Below are 22,500 nucleotides of genomic sequence, written 5' to 3' on the forward strand. Positions count from 1 at the left end.
CCTCTTGGCTCTGACAGGGCAGAGGCCTTGCAGAGATGGTGGATGAGCTGGTCCTGGAATGGCTATTGGATCTTTGAGTTGGAAGGTAGGCGGCTGGAGGCAATTGGTGTTATTGGGTCTCCCAAGTCAGTTGTTGCAGCGAAAGGCATTAGGAGATATATACATATTTCCTAAATGGTGAGGCAACAGATATATGGGGCTCCGGGGACCTCTCCTGCTCCAGGTCTAGAGTTCTAGGTTGTGGGGTTCACTGCATACAAAAAATTCTATGTAACGTTATCTCTAAACTGCTGTGGCCAAATTATCTGAAGAAATGTCTGTGTATGTCATTATTCAGCAAAGGTTAAAAAAAAGGGGAGTGTGGGGTCAGGGTGGGGTGGAGGTGGTGGTCCTACCACAGCAACGATGGCTCCGTTGTACCTGGATCAAGCCCTGGTCTATAGCTATGCCCCCTCCTAGAATTGGAAAGCTGAGGATAACAGGTAAAACCGGGGGATGATATAAACAGCCTGGAACTGTGCCACAGTGAGGTGTATAATGCAGCAGTAAAGTAGCAGCAGTGTGAGAGGCACTATTCAAAGTGGCAGAGGCTGCCAGAAGCAAAATGGTGAAAGTGACTGCATCCCTATGAGGAGCAGCAATGGGACCAGGGAGTGACCAGAGGCCAGCATTAAAGGCTTTTACAGCAGTCACTGTAGTGGCTGCTACAGCAAGTGCAGATACAGCTACCATTATTGGAGGAGCCGCTGGACCGTCAGGGCTGAATATTCTACTGTGCATGGGAGGAAAAGTATTCTTTCTCTCCAACATTTCCCGACACTGAGGCAGCAGAGTAGAAGTTGGAGTGCTACTGCATCAACAGTATGGAAGCCTAGGCAAGAGACCAAGCGCTATGGTGGGGCCTTTATCCTGCAAAGAAGTAGATACTGTTATAGGTTGTGAGCGCGCTCAGTCGCCCCGGGTTCTGTCATGTTTTAAATCCCTGCCTAGTTTGGGGATCTTGGGTCCATTGGGACTACCCATGTGGATTAATGTTGTGACTATATGGAGTTCAAAACAAAATCATAGTTAGTGCAAGGCCTTGCATAATTAGGTTATGGGATGATTTAATGTGTTAGGTTTATTACATTAGTTATGGTTCAGAATGACACATGGTGTTAGGAACATGGCATATTGTCGAGTTATATGTGTTAGTAATAGGGATGAGCGAACGTACTCGGAAAAGCACTACTCGCTCGAGTAATTTGCTTTATCCGAGTATCGCTGTGCTCGTCCCTGAAGATTCGGGTGCCGGCACGGAGCGGGGAGCTGCAGGGGAGAGCGGGGAGGAACGGAGGGGAGATCTCTCTCTCCCTCTCTCCCGCCCGCTCTCCCCTGCTCCCTGCTGCGACTCACCTGTCAGCCGCAGCGGCACCCGAATCTTCAGGGACGAGCACAGCGAATCTCGGATAAAGCAGTTAGTAATTACTAGTTAGTAATTATGCTGCAGATAACAATGACAAGACAAGGCTTCCGTGTATTTACTGTAGTGCTTTCATGGTTAATTCTGGGAAATGTGGACTAATGTCTAAACTAAAGGATGTTGCAAAAAATTCAGAGGATCAATGTTGGGTGCAAAGAAGTTTTTAATATCTCTCAGTTATAAATCTAAAATATAACACTTATTCATAACAAAATAAAACAAAGCATGTGACCTCCATTATTATTTGTGACTTGATTTTTCTAATATGTGTCCTGTATTCTATCTTGTATCGCACATCCAAAAGAATGGTATCCAAACAAGAAAATGAACCAATCTAGATGGAAAAGGGATTGGAAAGATTTCTCTCTCTGGATACACCCCTAAAGACTGTTGACGTAGGTCACGCAACTGAACAGTTAGTTTAACCACCAGTTGCTGGTGCATATGTTTCCACTATCGGTGGAAAACAGATCCTTTCACCAAGAGTGAAATTAGTCGAGTGGACTCCGTACTGATATGTGGGGTACCAATAGAAGACTGACGAGTTGGTATAAGTAGTACTATTTCATGCAGAAGAGATTGACACAATTGTTACATTGGATGGGTGAAAACTTGAAAAAACTTACAAATTACTGGAATACCCCTTTAACTGTCTTTCCATTCACAAACACTCTCTCAATGCTTTCTGTTTTTGACAAGTTTTCATCCAGCTATAATCATCATCCATCTATAATCATCATCCATAAGGAGACTTTTTTTTCTTTTTGTTCAGTGTTTATTTTTTAACACAAGGTTACAGGTTTTGACTTCTTAATATAGTGAATCAATACTTTGCATAAGGGCTGTTTAATATTGTGTTCTTCTTCTTTTTTTAGCATCCAGATATGAATTCATTCAAATTCTTTCCTTTGCAGTGGTTTCTCCAGGCAACCCTGTTGGCAAGAAATTATGTAAATTATAAGAAATATCACCATGACTTTCTTCTGTTTGTCACCTAAATAAGTTCAATAAGTGGACGGCTGAGGATCTGGGTTTAGTCAGGATGGGAATGCTGAACTATGCTTGTGTTCTTTTGCAGACAGTGCACTGGGGGCGCTCCTGCTGCAGTCAGTTGTTTTAGGTTTTCCTTGTAACAGAAGCTACAACGGATGTCGTAGAGTTATATTTGGTTATATCAGAATTCATAGAGATTTCCGTAACTCTATCAGGAAGGAAAACTTTTCTCTCTACAAAATCACAAACCTTGTCATAGAATCAAAAAGAGCAGGTGAGTGTGAACATAGCATCACAGTCTGAGAAAGTACAGGCTCATAAAATGGAAGAATCTGTCTCAAAATGGCCGCTAGATACAAAATGGAGCATTGTAAGATGTAAATAAGCTTGTGCGTAGTGAAACAATAATTCAAGCAGAAATAGCTTTAGAGCAGAAGGTGTGGTACAATGTGTAATGATTTGTCTCTGTTCTTTTTCATGAGAACCAAGTCTGGACGCAGTTGTTATCAGAAGAAGCCCTCCCACACCTCCATTCGGAGACTTGGACAAAGGAACTGGCTGTACTACAGCCGCCTAAATCACAAAGTGAATACAAGGGAGGACCAGGGAGGACCAAGATAATGCTGGGAGAAACGGACATTTGAACAACATTACAGATATATTCTCACTACGCTGATTGCTGAACAATGCATGATTCTTAATGTTTTTCTAACCCAATGAGATTAACGCCGTGACTAATGACGTATTCCTTTCCTGTATTAGAACTATACCAGAGTCAATAAACACTTAGTGTACGCACGCCTTAAGCAGAGTGAGCTGTATATCTTCCGCGGCTCAACTCTACGTATCTGTGGGAACTGATAACTATCTTTGTATAGTTTTTGGCCTCCTTGATGCATCCAGGTACGAACTAATTTGGACCTCAAGACTTGAAGGGTTATGTGGCCGCGCAGCGGTCCTTAACAGTCAGAAACCAGGTGTGAAGAAGAAAGGGCAGGGAGGGAGGGATTTGGAAAACATTTTTTGCTGCCAGGGCAATTTCCACACTTTTGAAAATTACAAATACCTAAATAATCAAATGAAAAGTTATATTATACCCCCTTCACCAAATATGCCCTAAAAGTAGGCACTTGGCACATTGTGAGAATAGTATGCAGTACTTTAGGCTGCTTTCACATGTGCACTAGAGCTCAGTTCAGGGTTTCCATCTCTTTGCTCCATTTTTGGAGGAGAGAAACTGAAATAAAACAAAAAAAAATGATCAGTTTTTACCCCATGATTTCAATGGTTTTTGTTTGCTTCTTTTCTTTTTTTTTTTTAATGGGAAAATAGTGCTGTCTGCAATGTTATTTTTATGTCCAAAAATTGGAAACCTGACGTAATAGAAGCAAGACGTTGTTTTTCCATTCTTTTTGTTGTTCTTTCTGTTTTTTTTTTTTGAAACTCCATTGAAATCTAAAGGGAAAAAGTGGATAGTTTTTTTTCCATTTTATATTAGTTTTTCTTCTCCGAAAAAGGAACAGAGATACAGAAACCCTAAATTGAGCCCTAGTTTATATGTGAAAGCAGCCTTAGGGCTTTTACCCACTAGCATTTTTTTATCGCTGCGATATTGCTGCGTTTTTTTTTTACTGCAAATGTCAATGGGACATTCTAATGTTAAAATTGCATTGCACAAAAATCGTAAGTTTGCCCTTCTGCAATTTTTGTGCGATGCGATTTTAACATTAGAATGTCCCATTGACATTTGCAGTAAAAAAAAAACCGCAGTGATATCACAGCGTTACAAAAAATGCTAGTGGGTAAAAGCCCTTACACTTCAAAGATCCTTTATGTAATTTCACATCAATTTGTAACATTTTGTAGAAAAAAATCAAGAAGGTTCATTTCAAGTCTAAGCCAAGAAGAACCTGAGGTGCGCAACACCTCCTAAATGTAAGAAACAAAACAAAAAAAAACAGACACGCAGCGTTCATGTATGTCATGTATGGGGGGAATGTCGTAAGTGTCATTTACCGATATGTTTACCAAGAATAACACAGGCCTCATTAAAAGGGGTTGCCCAATACCCATATGCGGGAGTAATGCGGGAGTGCTGTATAAATAAACACCATGCCGTGAAAGAATCAGTGGATGGGATATCTTTTTAATGGTAAGAATATTACAAAATAGGTGTTAGGCCTCGGTCACACGGGCATTTTTTCCTGCGATTTGCGGATCACATGACGGATGCGCATCGCAAATCGCGTGACCAGGGCCGAAAAATCGCCCGAAAAAACTGCTCCTAGCCGCGTTTCATTAGAATTGGGCCAGAGCTGTCCAGCGCATTGAATTCAATGGAGCCGGCAATACAGCCGGCTCCATTGAAAGCAATGGGCTGCGGGCGATCTCATGATGAATTTTCGGGAAGGGCTTAAAAATATAAGCCCTTCCCTGAAATTCATCCAGAAATGTGTAAAAACAAAGAAAAAAATATATACTCACTGGTCCCGGCAGACGGAGTTCAGCCGCGGCCGGCAGTTCTCCTGAACTGCTCTGAGTAGTATTCAGCAGGTGGGGATTTAAAATCCCCGCCTGCTGAATGAGCTGCCTCTGATTGGTCACAGCCTCACCAATCAGAGGCAGCTCTCACTTACCCATTCATGAATTCATGAATGGGTGAGTGAGTGCTGCCTCTGATTGGCTCAGCGCAGGGACCAATCAGGGGCAGCTCTCAGCTGTCATTTCTGGATGAATTTCAGGGAAGGGCTTATATTTTTAAGCCCTTCCCGAAAATTCATTGTGCGATTGCCAGCAGCCCATTGCTTTCAATGGAGCCGGCTGTATTGCCGGCTCCATTGAATTCAATGGGCAAACATCATTCTTCTCTGCCACAGCTGTTACAGCTGTGGCAGAGGAGAATGATTTGTCTACTATATGTTCTCAATGGGGTCGGCGCTGCTGCCGCTGGCCCTATTGAGCGCATATAGAGGAGAGAACAGGAATCGCAGATCGCACCTATCTGCTCTATAATTTATCGGACGAGCGCATAAAAAACACTCATGTGTCCGATACCATTGCAAAGCAATGGTTCTCTAAGATCGCAGATCGCATGCGCAGGTCGCACAGAAAATCGCCCGTGTGACCGAGGCCTCAGACAACTCCTTTAAGTCCACATACAGCTGTATCCAACAACACTCTGAAATTTGCACATGTGGTAGGTCCTAGGCAAATAAAGCTTTGCCGAGGTCATGTAAGGTAACCAGCATTTCAATAATATCTCAGCACTTCCATTTGAAGCCCCCCAAAAATTTAGTATTTGCTCATGTTCCATGCAATATTTTAGAGCACAGGAAAAAGTCCTATAGTAGGACCGAAACGTTTCATTGAACATGAATAAATAAACCAAATTTTTATCCCAAGTCCTGCAATAGTTTCTAATATATATAATAAAAATAATGGTATACTTCACTGTTCAGAAACTCAGTAATAATATATCCCCACTAGTGATCCACCTCTATTACCCACAGTAGATAGCCACAAAGAAAAGAACAGCTCACCCAAAATTGAACAAGTTGCAACCTTATAATACTTGGTTCCCTATAATTACTTTCAGTTAGCACTCGAGTTGTCTCATGTAGTAGTCTCAATTCCCTCTTCCAATATCAGTCATATTTGCTTAGACAATAGTTTTATACACTACTCTATGTGCCAGTATAAGTGTATGTATTAAGAGGTGGCCATGTGGCAGACTGAAATCTACTCCAGCTTATTTTTACCTATCATTTATGGCAGTTTCTAGTATATCACAGGCCCACAAGGTTATGCCTCATTTAAGAAGTGTGGTGGACACCATCGTAAAAAGTCCAGCTATCTGGCCTACAAGAGTTCATCAATATACCCCCCTGTGTCTGCATGAACAACGGAAAGACTCCTTAATTGTGTTGTTCAGTGCGGGTTTTGGCTATTGGTTCCTCACTGATCAAACATTGTTGCCTATCTAAAGGATCATGAAGAACCCCTTTAACTGTAAAGAGAATAAGAGAATATTTATTAGACTATATATAAACATCTTACCAAGCGCTGATGCCATTGGGGTCTCGTACAACTCGTTTAGCACACTCGATATCATTATAAATGTTATCATCCAACAAACCTAAAAAAAACATGTAAGTTATGGTTAAAATTTTTTATAAAAAGTATAGTGAAATTAATTATGTATATTTTTCTATGCCTCATATCACACTGCGTTTGGATACTACATTTTGTCTATACAGTTTCAAATGGTCCTGACTAGAGATGAGCGAGCATGCTCGGTTAAGGCAATTACTCGAGCGAGTAACGCTTTTTTCGAGTAACTGCCTACTCGATTCAGGGGGTGGCGAGGTGGACCAGGGGGTTGCGGGAGGGAGCGAGGGGTGAAGAGTGAGAGAGATCTTCCTCACTCTCCCCTCCGCTCCCCCTCTGCCGCCCCCCGAATCTTTTCAGATGAGTAGGCAGTTACTCGAAAATAGCGATGCTCGCTTGAGTAATTGCCTTAACCGAGCGTGCTCGCTCATCTCTAGTCCTGACATAAATATCTAAAATACTGATAGATTTTTGTAGTCTACATATCTCTCAAAAGAGTTTTCTGTGATGGGTGTCTGGTGACACAGTTGCAATACCCTTAAGGTGTTGAACATAACCTAAAAAGCAAAAATAAGTACATAAAAGGTATAATAAGTGTGTCCAACAGTTATGCAAACCCATTCCATGGGAAAGGAAATTCTGAAGTATGTGGGTTTTTTTTTGTTTCTGCAGGCATTTTAGGCTGTCAGTTGACATCACAAAGTGACATCACTCCCATGTGGGGTGGGTGTGTGAGGTCGCTACTGACCAGAGCATTTCTTTCTCATTACTTTTTCTCGATCACCAAAGCAACTCAGGAAAGGGCAGAGGAGGACTTTGAGCTCACTCATGCACACCACTCATTTGCTCTACTGTCATCTTGCCTGTGAAGGTTCCTGGTCCAGCACAACATATACAAAGGTTCAAATATACTTTGGAAATATTTTACTGATCAATTTGTAATAAGACTGCTTTATGAATATTGAAGTGCTATTTCTCTGCACAATCTGAGACTATTCAGGCATACATTAGGGACTGCTCTTGGATCATTTTAATATAAATGACTACATGCTCTCAGCTAGGAGGAAATGGATTGTTTTTAGGCTGGGCTCACATTTTGTGGTTGTTTTTTAGTATCCTCATTTGTTTCAGAAGATGCAGTTGGTTTTGTGAATGCAACAAGTGGACAGAAACTTAAAAAAATACATAGTGCTGCTATCTTTGGAATCATACCGATCTGCTGAATATAGTTTTCATTTAATCTATACGACATGGTGAATACTATGAAAACTATGAAAACCAAGGAAGGAATTGCTTTTTTTTATTACATTGTCCACCAAAAGTATTGATTAAAATTCTAAAATACATTTTATATACCACACAATGGTGGTATATAAAATGTAAAAGTACAACTAGTCTTGCAAAAAACAAAACAAAAATAGTCCAAAATAGGCCAGATTCTTAATCAGTTATTCGGCAGCCAATACTTTAAAACATCTCAGGATTGTGGTCCAGGCTTTGGAGCCTAGTTAAACTGCAGTTGTGGGAGGCAGTAAAAATGGTCAGTAAAGACATAGAGGGACTAGGGACATGGGCTACACTCATACTTTGCACTGTAAGAAGCACAGACTTCTTAGCAAGATTTCTTCTTGTTAACACAGCAAATCTTCAAAACTGAAGAGTATCATATATACAGGATTGTGGCATCCTGCTGAGTTTTTGCTGCATTACAATGCAAAGACCGGGTGGCATTTTCTCAGTGAGGCTGTGTATACATTTACTTACTTTGGCAGCTAATGTGACAAGCATCTACAGCTCCTGCTGTCTTTCCATCTTGGCACCACCATTTGCTGTTGATCTGAAATATTCCATAGTCACGGCTTGGCCCATTGTTGTTTACAGCTGCTGTGTTATAGCGGCTCTCATAGTAGGCAAGGCATATCCCTGTGATTTGAAATGAATAGGTTCATATCCCAGCATCTGTAATAACTCTGAGGTTAGACATTATGTGGGCTACACAACAGATATGGGGAAGAATGACAAAAAAAGTTAGATAGTATATCCAAAATTATTTAAATGTATTGTCTCATTTGTGCAAATCATATGAAATGTTTTTGACTCATCTATATAAGGGCTCAGTCACACGTGGGTCTTGACGCACTAATCATCAGTTATGGCAGCATTTATCCGCTCAAAGAGAGCACTACCTGCTATCTCCTGCTGTGGCAATACAGCTGACTCCATGGAAAGCAATGGGCTGCCAGCAAGCGCTGCAGTGATTTTTGGTGAAGGGCTAAAAATATAAGCCCTTCCCTAAAAAATCAATTCAAAAATATGTAAAAAAAAAAAAGTGTATACTCACCTCTCTGCAGCTGCCGGGGCTCAGCCAAGTCCAGCCGGCTCTTCTCCTGCACTGCTCTGAGGATTTTTCAGCAGGAGGGAATTTAAAATCCCAGCTTGCTGAAAGGGCTGCCTCTGATTGGCTGAGCACTGTGACCAATCAGAGGCAGTCCTCAGCTATTGAGTGACAGCTGAGAGTTGCCTCTGATTGGTCCCTGCACTCAGCTAATCAGAGGCAGCACTCACCCCATTGAGCGCAAGGTGAAATCCCCTGGATGCGATATCCAGGGTTTTCACATACATAGAACACCGGTTTGCAGCAGTTACATGCGTTCTGCGAACCGGTGACCTATAATTTTCGCCGCATGCGTTTGTGCGCATGTAAAATCCACACATGTGCTTGCTCCCATCGAGAAGCATTGGTTCTACTTAGATGCGACCGGCAAACGCAACTGACAGACGCGCATACAAATGCCGGTGTGACTGAGCCCTAAATAATAGCTCCAATGTACAGATGCCATCTTATTCCACCCTCTAGGCATTATTTTATTATCTTTGGGAACACTGTAGCGCTGGTCTCTGCCACATGGCAACAACATTGAATTAGATTACAAAAAAATTGTAATGGCGTATAATTTTTAACAAGATATCAAGGGACGGCACAATTTTGTGGTAAAGAGAGAATATCCAGCGCAAAATTAAAATGGACATTACATACAAAGTGAGAGTATCAGAGGCGGACATGTCAGATAATACTGTTTTACATGGAAGTATCTAATTTTTAGCCAGAAGTCACCCTGTGATTTATAGTTTTCACCCTGTTGCTGGTGAAAGGGGCTAAAAGTGGGGTGCAGATGAAGAAAAAAAATCACCCGCTATTTATTTTAATAAATAGCAGTCTGTATACTTACTCTCATCACTTGTGGGTCTTGTTCACCTCTGGGCACTGCTGCACTGAGTCTTGATTTCCTCCCGCATTATGATGCATCATGTGGAAGTCAACACAACATCCCCAAGCTGGACAGTATCAAAACCCAGTGCAACAAGGGCTCATAGCTGTGCAAGAACCGGAAGTAAGGTCTGAATGAAGTTAGCAGTTTATTTTGGAGCCCCAAATTAATATAGGGGTTTGGCATGAGGTTTGAATTAAGTTAGGGGTCCAATAGAAATATAGGAGATCTGAGGCCAAAACATTTTTAGGGGGTCAGTTTTGGGGTCTGATAATAATATAAATATTTTGAATAAATTTAGGGAGTCTGAATATATATAGTGGGTCTGATGTCTGAAATTGATGTAGGAGCCTGTTCTGGGGTGTGATATTAAAGGGGTTGTCCAAGATAAAATTATCTTGCAAAAGTGAGTCCCCCATGGGAAAAACATAATAAAGAGCTTATACTCACCTCTTCTGGCTCTCTGAAAATCCCCTGCTGAGGCTTTCAGTCTCTGCTGTGGTGTGTTGTATACACGTTGCAGCAGCCTGCGACATCCTGTAAACAAGCTGCTGCAGCCTGTAAACATTATGTCAGCAAATAGACCCAGAGCCACAGCGGGGCACTTGCAAGGAGAAGGGAGATGTGAGAATAAGCATTTTATTATAGTTTTCCCATGAGGGACCTGTTTTTGCAAAAATCATTTATCTCCTTTAATAAAGAGGGTCTGAATATATTTAGCTCTGTCTTATTATACCCATCTGAAAGGTCACTCACATTTTGTCACAACCTGCTGCTCAAATGTCACCTTGTGATTAGGTGATGAATAGAGATGAGAGAGCACACCTGTCCGAGCTTGATGCTCGTTCGAGCATTAGGGTGTTCGAGATGCTTGTTACTCGAGACGAGCACCACGCGGTACTCGAGTCAATTCCATTTCCTTCCCTGCATGTTTAGCGCCATTTTTTAGCCAATAGACATGCAGGGAAGGCATTACCACTTCCTCCTGTGACATGTCAGCCCTATCCCACCCCCCTGCAGTGAGTGGCTGGCGAGATCAAGTGACCGCCGAGTACTTAAAGCGGTCCTGCCCGCGGCTCGCCTCAGACACACACTGGGAGAGCATAGTGCTGCTGCTATAGGGAAATTGTTAGTATAGGATCCTGTCTACAAGAACCCCAACGGTCCATCTTAGGGCCACATCTGACCGTGTGCATTACTGTTGTGGCTGCTGGGAGCAGTTTTGCACCAAAAATTTTTTTTTCATCTCGGGCTGTGCAGGCTATTACAGCTACAGCGTTCTAAGTCTGCAGTCTGTAATACAGAGTATAGGGAAAGTGGTGCTGAGACATGGACAGTGGTAGTATAGGATCCTGTCTACAAGAACCCTAACGGTCCTTCTTAGGGCTACCTCTGACCGTCTGCATTTTACAGGGTGTCTGGTGGGAGTTGTAGTGCATCACTATTGCACAGCCAGCCCTTTTTGCAGCCTTCCGTATAATTTTTTTCTGCCTGCAGTTTGCGATACAATACCGCTATCAGCCTCAAACTGTACGCCAATAATTCCATAATTTTTTACACCGTCTGTGTCTGCAGTGAACTTAAAGGGGTTGTCCCGCGATAGCAAGTGGGGTTCAGCACTTCTGTATGGCCATATTAATGCACTTTGTAATATACATCGTGCATTAAATATGAGCCATACAGAAGTTATTCAGTTACCTGCTCCGTTGCTGGCGTCCCCGTCGCCATGATGCCGTCTAACTTCAGCGTCTAATCGCCCGATTAGACGCGCTTGTGCAGATGGGTCTTTTCCCTTCGGCTCTGTTCGGCAGCAGCGGCGTTCTGGCTCCGCCCCCTTGCACGCGTCATCGCGTAGCTCCGCCCCGTCACATGTGCCGATTCCAGCCTCCTGATTGGCTGGAATCGGCACATGTGACGGGGCGGAGCTACGTGATGACACGTACAAGGGGGCGGAGCCAGAACGCAGCTGCTGCCGAACAGAGCCGAAGGGAAAAGACCCATCTGCGCAAGCGCGTCTAATCGGGCGATTAGACGCTGAAGTTAGACGGCACCATGGCGACGAGGACGCCAGCAACGGGGCAGGTAAGTGAATAACTTCTGTATGGCTCATATTTAATGCAAGATGTATATTACAAAGTGCATTAATATGGCCATACAGAAGTGCTGAACCCCACTTGCTATCGCGGGACAACCCCTTTAACGTACAGCGTACGGCCACAGCCACTGATAGAGGGAAAGTCATATACACACTATATAGCCTGTATTCTTTTTCAAAAAAATTGTAAAAAAGCTCCTTCGTTGGGCTACCTCTGACCGTCTGCATTTTACAGGGTGTCTGGTGGGAGTTGTAGTCCATCACTATTGCACAGCTAGGCCTGTATGCAGCCTTCCGTATATTTTTTTTCTGCCTGCAGTTTGCGTTACAATACCGCTGTTAGCCTCAAACTGTACGCCAATAATATCATAATTTTTTACACCGGTCTGTGTCTGCAGTGAACTTAACACACAGCGTACGGCCACAGCCACTGATAGACGGAAAGTCATATACACCCTATATAGCCTGTATTCTTTAAAAAAAAAAAAACTCCTTAGTTGGGCTACCTCTGACCGTCTGAAATTTACAGGGTGTCTGGTGGGAGTTGCAGTGCATCACTATTGCACAGCTAGGTCTGTTTGCAGCCTTCCGTATAATTTATCTCTGCCTACAGTTTGCGTTACAATACCGCTGTCAGCCTCAAACTGTACGCCAATGATTCCATAATTATTTACACCGCTTTGTGTCTGCTCTGTTTGTAATCCACCATGCTGAGGGGTAGGGGTAGGGCTAGAGGACGTGTACGTGGGCAAGGAGGGTCCAAGTGAGGGTGTGGGCACAGGCCGAGTTCCTGGTCCAGGTGAATCGCAGCCGGCTGCTGCGGGATTAGGAGAGAGGCAAGTTTCTAGGGTCCCAAGCTTCATATCACAATTTTTGGGTCCACGTGGTAGACCTTTATTACAAACAGAGCAGTGTGAGCAGGTCCTGTCGTGGATGGCAGAAAATGCATCCAGCAATGTATCGACCACCCAGTCTACTACGCCGTCCACTGCTGCAACTCTGAATCCTCTCGCTGCTGCTCCTCCTTCCTCCCAGCCTCCTCACTCCATGAAAATGACACATTCTGATGAGCAGGCAGACTCCCAGGAACTGTTCTCGGATCCCTGCTTTGATTGGGAAAAAATGGTTCCTCTCTCACCTGAGGAGTTTGTCGTGACCGATGCCCAACCTTTCGAAAGTTCCCGGGGTCCAGGTGATGAGACTGGGGACTTCCGGCAACTGTCTCAACAGCTTTCAGTGGGTGAGGAGGTCGATGATGATGAGACACAGTTGTATATCAGGGAAGTAGTAGTAAGGACAATAAGTCCGAGGGAGGAGCGCACAGAGGATTCGGAGGAAGAGCCGCTGGACGATGAGGTGACTGACCCCACCTGGTTTGCTAAGCCAACTGAGGACAGGTCTTCAGAGGGGGAGGCAAGTGCAGCAGCAGGACAGGTTGGAAGAGGCAGTGGGGTGGCCAGGGGTAGAGGCAGGGCCAGAGCGAAGAATCCCCCAACTGTTTCCCAAAGCACCCCCTCGCGCCAAGCCACCGTGCAGAGGCCTAGGTGTTCAAAGGTGTGGATGTTTTTCAGTGAGAGCACGGATAACCGACGAACAGTGGTGTGAAACCTGTGTCGCGCCAAGATCACCCGGAGAGCCGCCACTACCAGCCTCACCACCATCAGCATGCGCAGGCATATGATGGCCAAGCACCCCACAAGGTGGGACGAAGGCCGTTCAACGCCTCCGGGTCACACCACCTCCTCTCCCCCTGTGCCCCAACCTGCCACTCAGATCCAACCCCCCTCTTAGGACACAGGCACGAGCGCCTCCTGGCCTGCACCCACACCCTCACTTCCGCTGTCCTCGACCTCATACAGCAATGTCTCTCAGCACAGCGTCCAGCTGTCGCTAGCACAAGCATTGGAGCAAAACCGTAAATACTCCGCCATGCACCCGCACGCTCAAGCTTTAAACGTGCACATTGCCAAATTAATCAGCCTGGAGATGCTGCCGTACAGGCTTGTGGAAACAGAGGCTTTCAAAAACATAATGGCAGCGGCGGTCCCATGCTACTCGGTCCCCAGTCGACAATATTTTTCCCGGTGTGCCGTCCCAGCCCTACACCAGCACGTCTCCCGCAACATCAATTGTGCCCTCACCAACGCAGTTACTGGAAAGGTCCACTTAACCACGGACACGTGGACAAGTTGTGGTGGGCAGAGCCACTATATCTCCCTGACGGCACATTGGGTGAATTTGGTGGAGGCTGGGACCGAGTCAGAGCCTGGGACCACACACGTCCTACCCACACCCAGAATAGCGGGTCGTTCCTCGGTTCTGGTATCTGCGGCGGTCTATGCCACCTCCTCTAAACCCTCCCCCTCCTGCGCAACCTCTACCTCTCAATTAAGTGTGAGCAGCACGTCGCCAGCAGTCGGTGTTGTGCGGTGCGGCAGCACAGCGGTGGGCAAGCGTCAGCAGCCCGTGCTGAAACTACTAAACCTAGGTGACAAGAGGCACACGACCCCCGAACTGTTGCAGGGTCTGACAGAGCAGACCTACCTCTGGCTTTCGCCGCTGAGCCTCCAACCGGGCATGGTCATGTGTGACAATAGCCGTAACCTGGTGGCTGCTCTGCAGCTCAGCAGCCTCACACACGTGCCATGTCTGGCCCACATCTTCAATCTGGAAAAACTATCCGCACTTATCAGAACTGCTCAGCAAGGTGTGCTGCGTCTGCGCACATTGCCGCAAGTCCACCACGGACGCTGTCACCCTGAGGACCCTGCAACATCGGTTTAATCTGTCAGAGCACCGAATGCTGTGCGACGTGCCCACACAGTGTAATTCTACGCTGCACATGTTGGCCAGGCTCTATGAGCAGCGCAGAGCAATAGTGGATTACCAACTCCAACATGGGCGGCGTAGTAGTAGTCAGCCTCCCCAATTCTTTACCGAGGAGTATACCTGGATGGCAGACATCTGCCAGGTCCTCGGAAACTTTGAGGAGTTTACCCAGATGGTGAGCGGCGACGCTGCAATCATTAGCGTTACCCTCCCGCTGCTATGCCTGCTGAGAAGTTCGCTGCAAAGCATAAAGGCCGACGCATTGCGGTTGGAACAGGAGACAGGGGATGACAGTATGTCACTTGATAGCCAGACCACCTTCATGTCTATATCTCAGCGCATTTTGGAGGAGGAGGAGGGGGAGGAGCAGGAGGAGGGAGAAGAGACAGCTGGGCACACTGCAGAGGGTACCCATGCTGCTTGCCTCTCATCTGTTCAGCGTGTATGGGCTGTGGAGGAGGAGGAGGAGGAGGAGAATCCTTAAAGTCATCTTGCTAGTGAGGACAGCCATGTCTTGCGTACTGGCACCGTGGCACACATGGCAGACTTCATGTTAGGCTGCCTTTCTCGTGACCCTCGCGTTAGACGCATTCTGGCCAACACGGATTACTGGGTGTACACCCTTCTCGACCCACGTTACAAGGAGAACCTTTCCACTCTCGTTCCACAAGAGGAAAGGGGTACAGGAGTGATGCAATACCACAGGGCCCTGGTGGACAAAGTGATACTAAACTTCCCATCTGACAGCACTAGCGGCAGAAGGCGCAGTTCTGAGGGCCAAGTAGCAGGGGAGGCGTGGAGATCAGACAGCATGTTCAGCGCAGGCAGGGGAACACTCTCCAAGGCCTTTGCCAGCTTTATGGCTCCCCAGCAAGACTTGGTCACCACTCCCCAGTCAAGGCTGAGTCGGAGGGAGCACTGCTGCCACGTAAATGTTACAGGGGTCTGCATATACTGGTGCTCCATAAATGTTACAGGGGTCTGCCTATACTGCTGCTCCATAAATGTTTCAGGGGTCTGCCTATACTTGTACAACAGAAATGGTGCTGGGGTCTGCCTATACTGCTGCTGCAGAACAGATACTGGGGTCTGCCTCTACTGCTGCTACATAACTGTTACTGGGGTCTGCCTATACTTCTGCCACGTAAATGTTACAGGGGTCTGCTTATACTGCTGCTACATAAATGTTACTGGGGTCTGCCTATATTTCTACAACAGAAATGGTGCTGGGGTCTGCCTATATTGCTGCTACAGAAATGATACTGGGGTCTGCCTATAACGCTGCTACATAACTGTTACTGGGGTCTGCCTATACTTCTGCTACATAAATGTTACAGGGGTCTGCCTATATTGCTGCTACATAAATGTTACAGGGGTCTGCCTATACTGCTGCCACTTAAATGTTACAGGGGTCTGCCTATACTGCTGCTCCATAAATGTTTCAGGGGTCTGCCTATACTTCTACAACAGAAATGGTGCTGGGGTCTGCCTATACTGCTGCTGCAGAACAGATACTGGGGTCTGCCTCTACTGCTGCTACATAACTGTTACTGGGGTCTGCCTATACTGCTGCCACTTAAATGTTACAGGGGTCTGCCTATACTTCTACAACAGAAATGGTGCTGGGGTCTGCCTATACTTCTGCTGCAGAACAGATACTGGGGTCTGCCTCTACTGCTGCTACATAACTGTTACTGGGGTCTGCCTATACTTCTGCCACGTAAATGTTACAGGGGTCTGCTTATACTGCTGCTACATAAATGTTACTGGGGTCTGCCTATATTTCTACAACAGAAATGGTGCTGGGGTCTGCCTATATTGCTGCTACAGAAATGATACTGGGGTCTGCCTATAACGCTGCTACATAACTGTTACTGGGGTCTGCCTATACTTCTGCTACATAAATGTTACAGGGGTCTGCCTATATTGCTGCTACATAAATGTTACAGGGGTCTGCCTATACTGCTGCCACTTAAATGTTACAGGGGTCTGCCTATACTCCTGCTACCAAAAAGTTACAGGGGTCAGCCTATACTGCTGCCACGTAAATGTTACAGGGGTCTGCCTTTACTGCTGCTGCAAAAATGTTACAGGGGTCTGCCTATACTTCTGCCACGTAAATGTTACAGGGGTCTGCCTATACTGCTGCTCCATAAATGTTACAGGGGTCTGCCTATACTGCTGCTCCATAAATGTTACAGAGGTCTGCATATACTTCTGCCACGTAAATGTTACAGGGGTCTGCCTATACTTCTACTACAGAAATGGTGCTGGGGTCTGCCTTTACTTCTGCCACATAAATGTCACAGGGGTCTGCCTATACTGCTGCTACATAAATGTTACAGGGGTCTGCCTATACTTCTGCCACATAAATATTACAGGGGTCTGCCTATACTTCTGCCACGTAAATGTTACAGGGGTCTGCCTATACTGCTGCTCCATAAATGTTACAGGGGTCTGCGTATACTACTACAGAAATTGTACTACTGGGGTCTGCCTATACTCCTGCTACCGAAATGTTACAGGTGTCTGCCTATACTCCTGCTACCAAAATGTTACAAGAGTCTGCCTATACTTCTACCAAAGAAATGGTACTGGAATCTGCCTATACTACTGCAACCGAAATGTTACTGGGGTCCGCTTATACCTTTTCTACTGGAATGTTACAGGGGTCTCTTTATACTATGTGGGCACACAGACTTCCCATCGTAGTGTTTTACCTATCTGGCCCAAAAACACTCACTGACTAAGGCATGAATTGTGGGCCGAGGCCGATATGTATTTTCTCTCGTGTTACCACAGTCATCTGTGAAACTCGTTTGGGCCACTGAAGAGGAGCGTTACTGCCTTAATGAGACATTCACAGCTGTACTAGCATCGGAGTGCGCTCTATGCCCGCGTTTGCTGAGGGTGTGTGCAGTGGCCTATGTCCTCGGCGGAGTGAAAGTCTGCCATGTTTGGACATTGTAATTTCTTCATGTTTATTACTTTCTTTTGGTTCCTTCGGCTCGCCTATGCTGTTGGTGCACACAGACTTCCCATCGCGGTGTTTGACCTGTCTGGCACAAAATCACTGACTGACTTGGGTAGGGTGCAGAGTGCAGATGGCTGTCCCCTTGCGGTGTCGATTGAGCTATCCGACACCAACACAGAATGAATAGTGTGAGGGGACCCGGATTGCCCATTGCTATGTAACTCGCGGCACCTTGGGTACCACAATGTGTTTGCTGGGACCGAGCCGGGCCAAGGGCCTGCTCACATACTTCCCACACAAGCTACAGTGGGTCCTGGTCATGGTTTCTTGGCCTTGTAAGGCCACCTCCTCCTCCTGCTTGGGGTCAGGGGATCAGCACTGGGCATCATGTATTTGCTCTCGTGTTACCACAGTTATCTGATACACTGGTTTGGGCCAAAGAAGAGGAGCGTTACTGCATTAATGAGATGTTCAATGCTGTACTAGCATCAAAGTCCACTTCATGCCCACTGAAGGTTTGGGCTGAGGCCTATGTCCCGGGGGAACTGCAACTGCGCCAGGTTGGGCCCGTGGAACTTTTTCCTGGCTAATCCAGTCATTGGAGTGGTGAACGAAAACGTAACTGATTTACTGAGACCTTCACAGCTGAACTAGAAGTGAAGTCTGCTTCATGCCCGCGATTGCTGAGGGTTTGTGCAGAAGCCTATGTCCTCGGCGCAGTGAAAGTCTGCCATGTTTGGGCACTCTGATTTCTTCATGGTTCATGTCTGGGGTCGCCTAGGACCCACCTATGCTGTGGGTGCACACAGACTTTCCATTGCGGTGATTTACCTGTCTGGCACAAAGTCACTGACTGACTTGGGTAGGGGGCAGAGTGCAGATGGCTTTCCCCTTGCGGTGTCGATTGAGCTATCCGACACCAACACAGAATAAATCGTGTGTGGGGACATGGATTCCCCATTGCTATGTTACTCGCGGCACCTTGGGTCACACAAGATGGAGGCTGGGAACGAGCTTGAACCTGGGCCCGCTTACGTGAAGATCGAACGTCAATTTCTCATTAATTCTCAACAGCATTGTGGGCTATCACACCCTTCGAAGAGGGTTGCTGCCTGGCCCTGCCAACCCTCTGCAGTGTGTGCCTCTGGTTCCTCCTCATCGCAGATGCACTTGGAAATAGACATGAGGGTGGTGTAGCCATGAAGCGAGCGTGTGGCATGAGGGCAGCTGAAGGCTGGCCAGGGAAACTTTTGTGTGCGCTGTGGATGCAGGGTCGTGCGGGGGGTTGGGCAGCATGTAACCCAGGAGAAGAGGCAGCGGTGTGACCCGCAGACAGTGATTGTGCTTGGTTGCAGGTAGTGTGGTGCTTTGCTAAGGTGTGCCTTGCTAATGAGGGTTTGTCCAAAGTAAAAATTGTTGGGGGGGGGGGGCGACTCTTGCCCCTATTGTGGCTTAATAGTGGGACCTGGGAGCCTCAGATGCAGCCCTGCATGCTGCTCTGCCCTGCCCTATCCATTTCTGTGGTGTCTCCATAGATTTCGGATGTTTTCTGGTTTTTCACAAGTGAAGATCTATCCGGAGCATCGGTCATATACAAAAATGCTCGAGTCGCCCATTGACTTCAATGGGGTTCGTTACTCGAAACGAGCTCTCAAGCATCGCGAAAAGTACGACTCGAGCAACGAGCACCCGAGCATTTTGGTGCTCGCTCATCTCTACTGATGAAGTGTAATGTAAAATTCCTGGCTGTCACTTCTAAATGAATGGTAGGAATATATAAGGCCTGTAGCTAGTATGTCATATTGTATTATTCAGCTTTGATTACGGTTTACTTACAGTTGGCAGCACTGTGGCCATCATATCCAGCCAGTCCGGTTTCCTTAAAGATCCTAAGTAACTCACACTTGGTATAGACTTTTGCTTCTGCACTGAGATACAAGCACAGAAGAAAACCAAGGCAAATGAAGACTTTCATATTGCTCAGCAGGCAGGCAGGCAAAGATCCAGGTGCTTTCTGTATAATGACAAAGAGAAGAACAGAAAATTAAGTTTTTTTCCCCCTTATTTATAGTTGCACTAACAGATTCCTTGACTTCTATAATCAGGACAGTAGCCTTGCTTTATAAGCAGAATCTTGTGAAGATCACCCATTTCAGTGGTATTCAGAAAAAGCAGTTGTAACAAATCAGAGAAGAATTTGAGATCCATCTCCAGGGGCATTTGACGCACGTGCATTGCACATATGAATCCAAGGACAGTCTATCCTGCTCCATTACACATGCAGTGCTGTCCTCAGCTACATATGTTAATCTTCAGTAAGTCTTAACGTCTTTTCGTAACTAATGGCAAAAGAAACACATTTTACAGGAGTATAACAAAATGCTTGTGGTTTAGTGACCTAAAAGTTACTGTCTGGTTCCCTTTAAGCAATTATATCATTCTAGAAGACTGCAGAAACCACAAAAAGGCATATGGATTTTTACAGTCATTATTTAAAAGAGTTACCCAGTCTTAAAAACTTGATGGCCTATCCTAAGAATAGGCTATCAATTAGGGTTGAGCAAAGCTAAATAATAGAACAGTCTTCTTACCATATTTAGGTGTGCATGCAAGGGACAGGGGTGGAGGTGATGAGGTCATACCCTAATCATGGGGAACTAGTTGTCCCTATCATCTCACATGGGGTAACCGCCCCAGTAAGGGCAACTTTAGCCCTAACTAACTCCTGCTGTGTTTTGTCTTTTCGGGGGACTTCATAGTAGTGATTGCAAACAGAGCACAGGATTTTCTGAAAAACAGCCTATAGTGACCAGGTAATAGCTTTTTTACATGGGATGACTGCCTGTTTGCATGACTGCATGAGCGCTGTTGCCACTGCTAGTTGTTAGCGCTCGTGCAGAGTATTTAGACAGGCAGAACACCGCCGGCTTCTCACTGGCTTCTCGCATTCTATTGAAGCGCTGAGTGGGAAGAAAATTTACACACAGCGAGTAGTCAGCAATCAAGTGATTATTTTTATGCGGGTTGAAAGTGAGCGATAATAAAAAGTTAACTAATAGTGAACAATGTTCTTGCATTCAGATGTAATGATTATCACACACTTTCATTTGTTTGAATGAATTTTGCGCGATAATCCTTACTTGTAAATGGCACTTAACTACTTCTGAACTATCAGGAAGCAGAATTATCTGGCAAATGTACCTTACTGCTGAATACACATTCCAGTTTAGGGCTGAGTCACAGGGGCGCATCGGCACCCTACAGCGGTGCCGATGCGCCCGTGTGACTGACAGTTAGAAGACGGCCGTACCTGAAGACGGACGTCTCCCCGCAGCGCTGATGAAAGAACACATGACCGGCAATGAAGCCAGTTAAATGTTCTTTCCTCCGACGCTGCAGAGAGACGTCCGTCTTCAGGTACGGCCGTCTACTACCTGCAGTAACACAGGCGCTGATGCGCCCGTGTGACTGAGCCCTGATGCTGTATCCCGAAAGTAAGTATTTCGGCTTTCGTCTATTGTATGACCTGTTGTATTTGGCCAATACTTTACTATATGAACTATGTGGGAAAAAATTTGGCATGTTCCAAAGCATGCTATATTGCATCTTTTATAAGGGAATATGGTCCCTACTGCTCCATAATATGCAGCTTTAGGGACAACATGTGTCACCTTACATGTTTCCCTAGACGTGTAGACAGACTAAAGACTTAGCTGCATTCCAGATTACCATACTGTATCTAGTGCAAAGATGACACTTCCCAGAATGCAAATCAATAGAGTAAGCTATCTATAGATATTGATCAGCCTGTAGTACTAGGACCGTTCAGCACTGAAGCATATGAAATTAATGCAGCTCTAGATTAAAATGCAGCCTTAGGACAAGAACATCAATGTCTACAATGCACTCTGAAAGCAGTAGCTTTTTAGTAATGTAAAAATGCAGCAACTTATATTCATAGATAATAATCTAATATAAAAAAAACCCAGAAGTAATAGATTGTACAGCTTCTCAACATGTTAAAAGCATAGCAAAGAAGACAAATTCTAAGATTTTTTTTATTCAAAAGTCAGTAATACTTACTGTCCAACTAGAGAGGTTGTCAAGAGTAAGGTACATGTAATGAGGTGAGCTCTGCTTATATCTGTCTGGAAAGAGATGTTATCATACAAGCTGATGTTTACTCGCCAAAGTATGCCAAGTATTATCACACAGCGAATATTAACTATAAAAAGGTAAATATCACACGTCTTTAAAAGTATTGTTTCACTGGATTGATAAACCAACTTCTTTATGGTTAGTATTTGTACTATGATTTTGAAGAGAATTACAACTGGTGATAATATTCAAGACATAGTAGATTTGCTGGCCAACAAAGTTCTCATATCTTATTTCTTATGGCATCTAAATCCAATAGTTAGAAACTCAAAATAAAATGTATTACCTGGATGAATAAACTTCATTGTGCTCTGTGGAAAATTACAAGGTTCAAATTTTGTGATAATTGGATGAATGTTTTATTAATCTGAGACATGGAAACACAAAATTAAAGGGGTTGTCCCGCGCCGAAACGTTTTTTTTTTTTTTTCAATAGCCCCCCCGTTCGGCGCGAGACAAACCCGATGCAGGGGTTTAAAAAAAAAAAATGGATAGTACTTACCCGAATCCCCGCGCTCCGGTGACTTCTTATTTACCTTGCGAAGATGGCCGCCGGGATCTTCACCCACGGTGGACCGCAGGTCTTCTCCCATGGTGCACCGTGGGCTCTGTG

General features: G+C 45.3%; 1 protein-coding gene across 1 annotated transcript; it reads right to left on the reverse strand.

Moving 5' to 3' along the window:
* Positions 1 to 2,257: 2,257 nt before the first annotated feature.
* LOC136610859 (lysozyme C-1-like) lies at positions 2,258 to 19,704 on the reverse strand. Its single transcript, XM_066590058.1, has 4 exons — positions 19,566 to 19,704; positions 8,327 to 8,485; positions 6,512 to 6,590; positions 2,258 to 2,394 (listed from the first exon to the last, which is right to left on the reverse strand). The coding sequence occupies exons 1-4, from the start codon at positions 19,702 to 19,704 to the stop codon at positions 2,334 to 2,336; spliced, it is 438 nt and encodes a 145-aa protein (XP_066446155.1). The 3' UTR covers positions 2,258 to 2,333.
* Positions 19,705 to 22,500: the final 2,796 nt, after the last annotated feature.

The sequence above is a fragment of the Eleutherodactylus coqui genome, chromosome 2 (genome assembly GCF_035609145.1).
Source record: "Eleutherodactylus coqui strain aEleCoq1 chromosome 2, aEleCoq1.hap1, whole genome shotgun sequence".
NCBI lineage: Eukaryota > Metazoa > Chordata > Amphibia > Anura > Eleutherodactylidae > Eleutherodactylus > Eleutherodactylus coqui.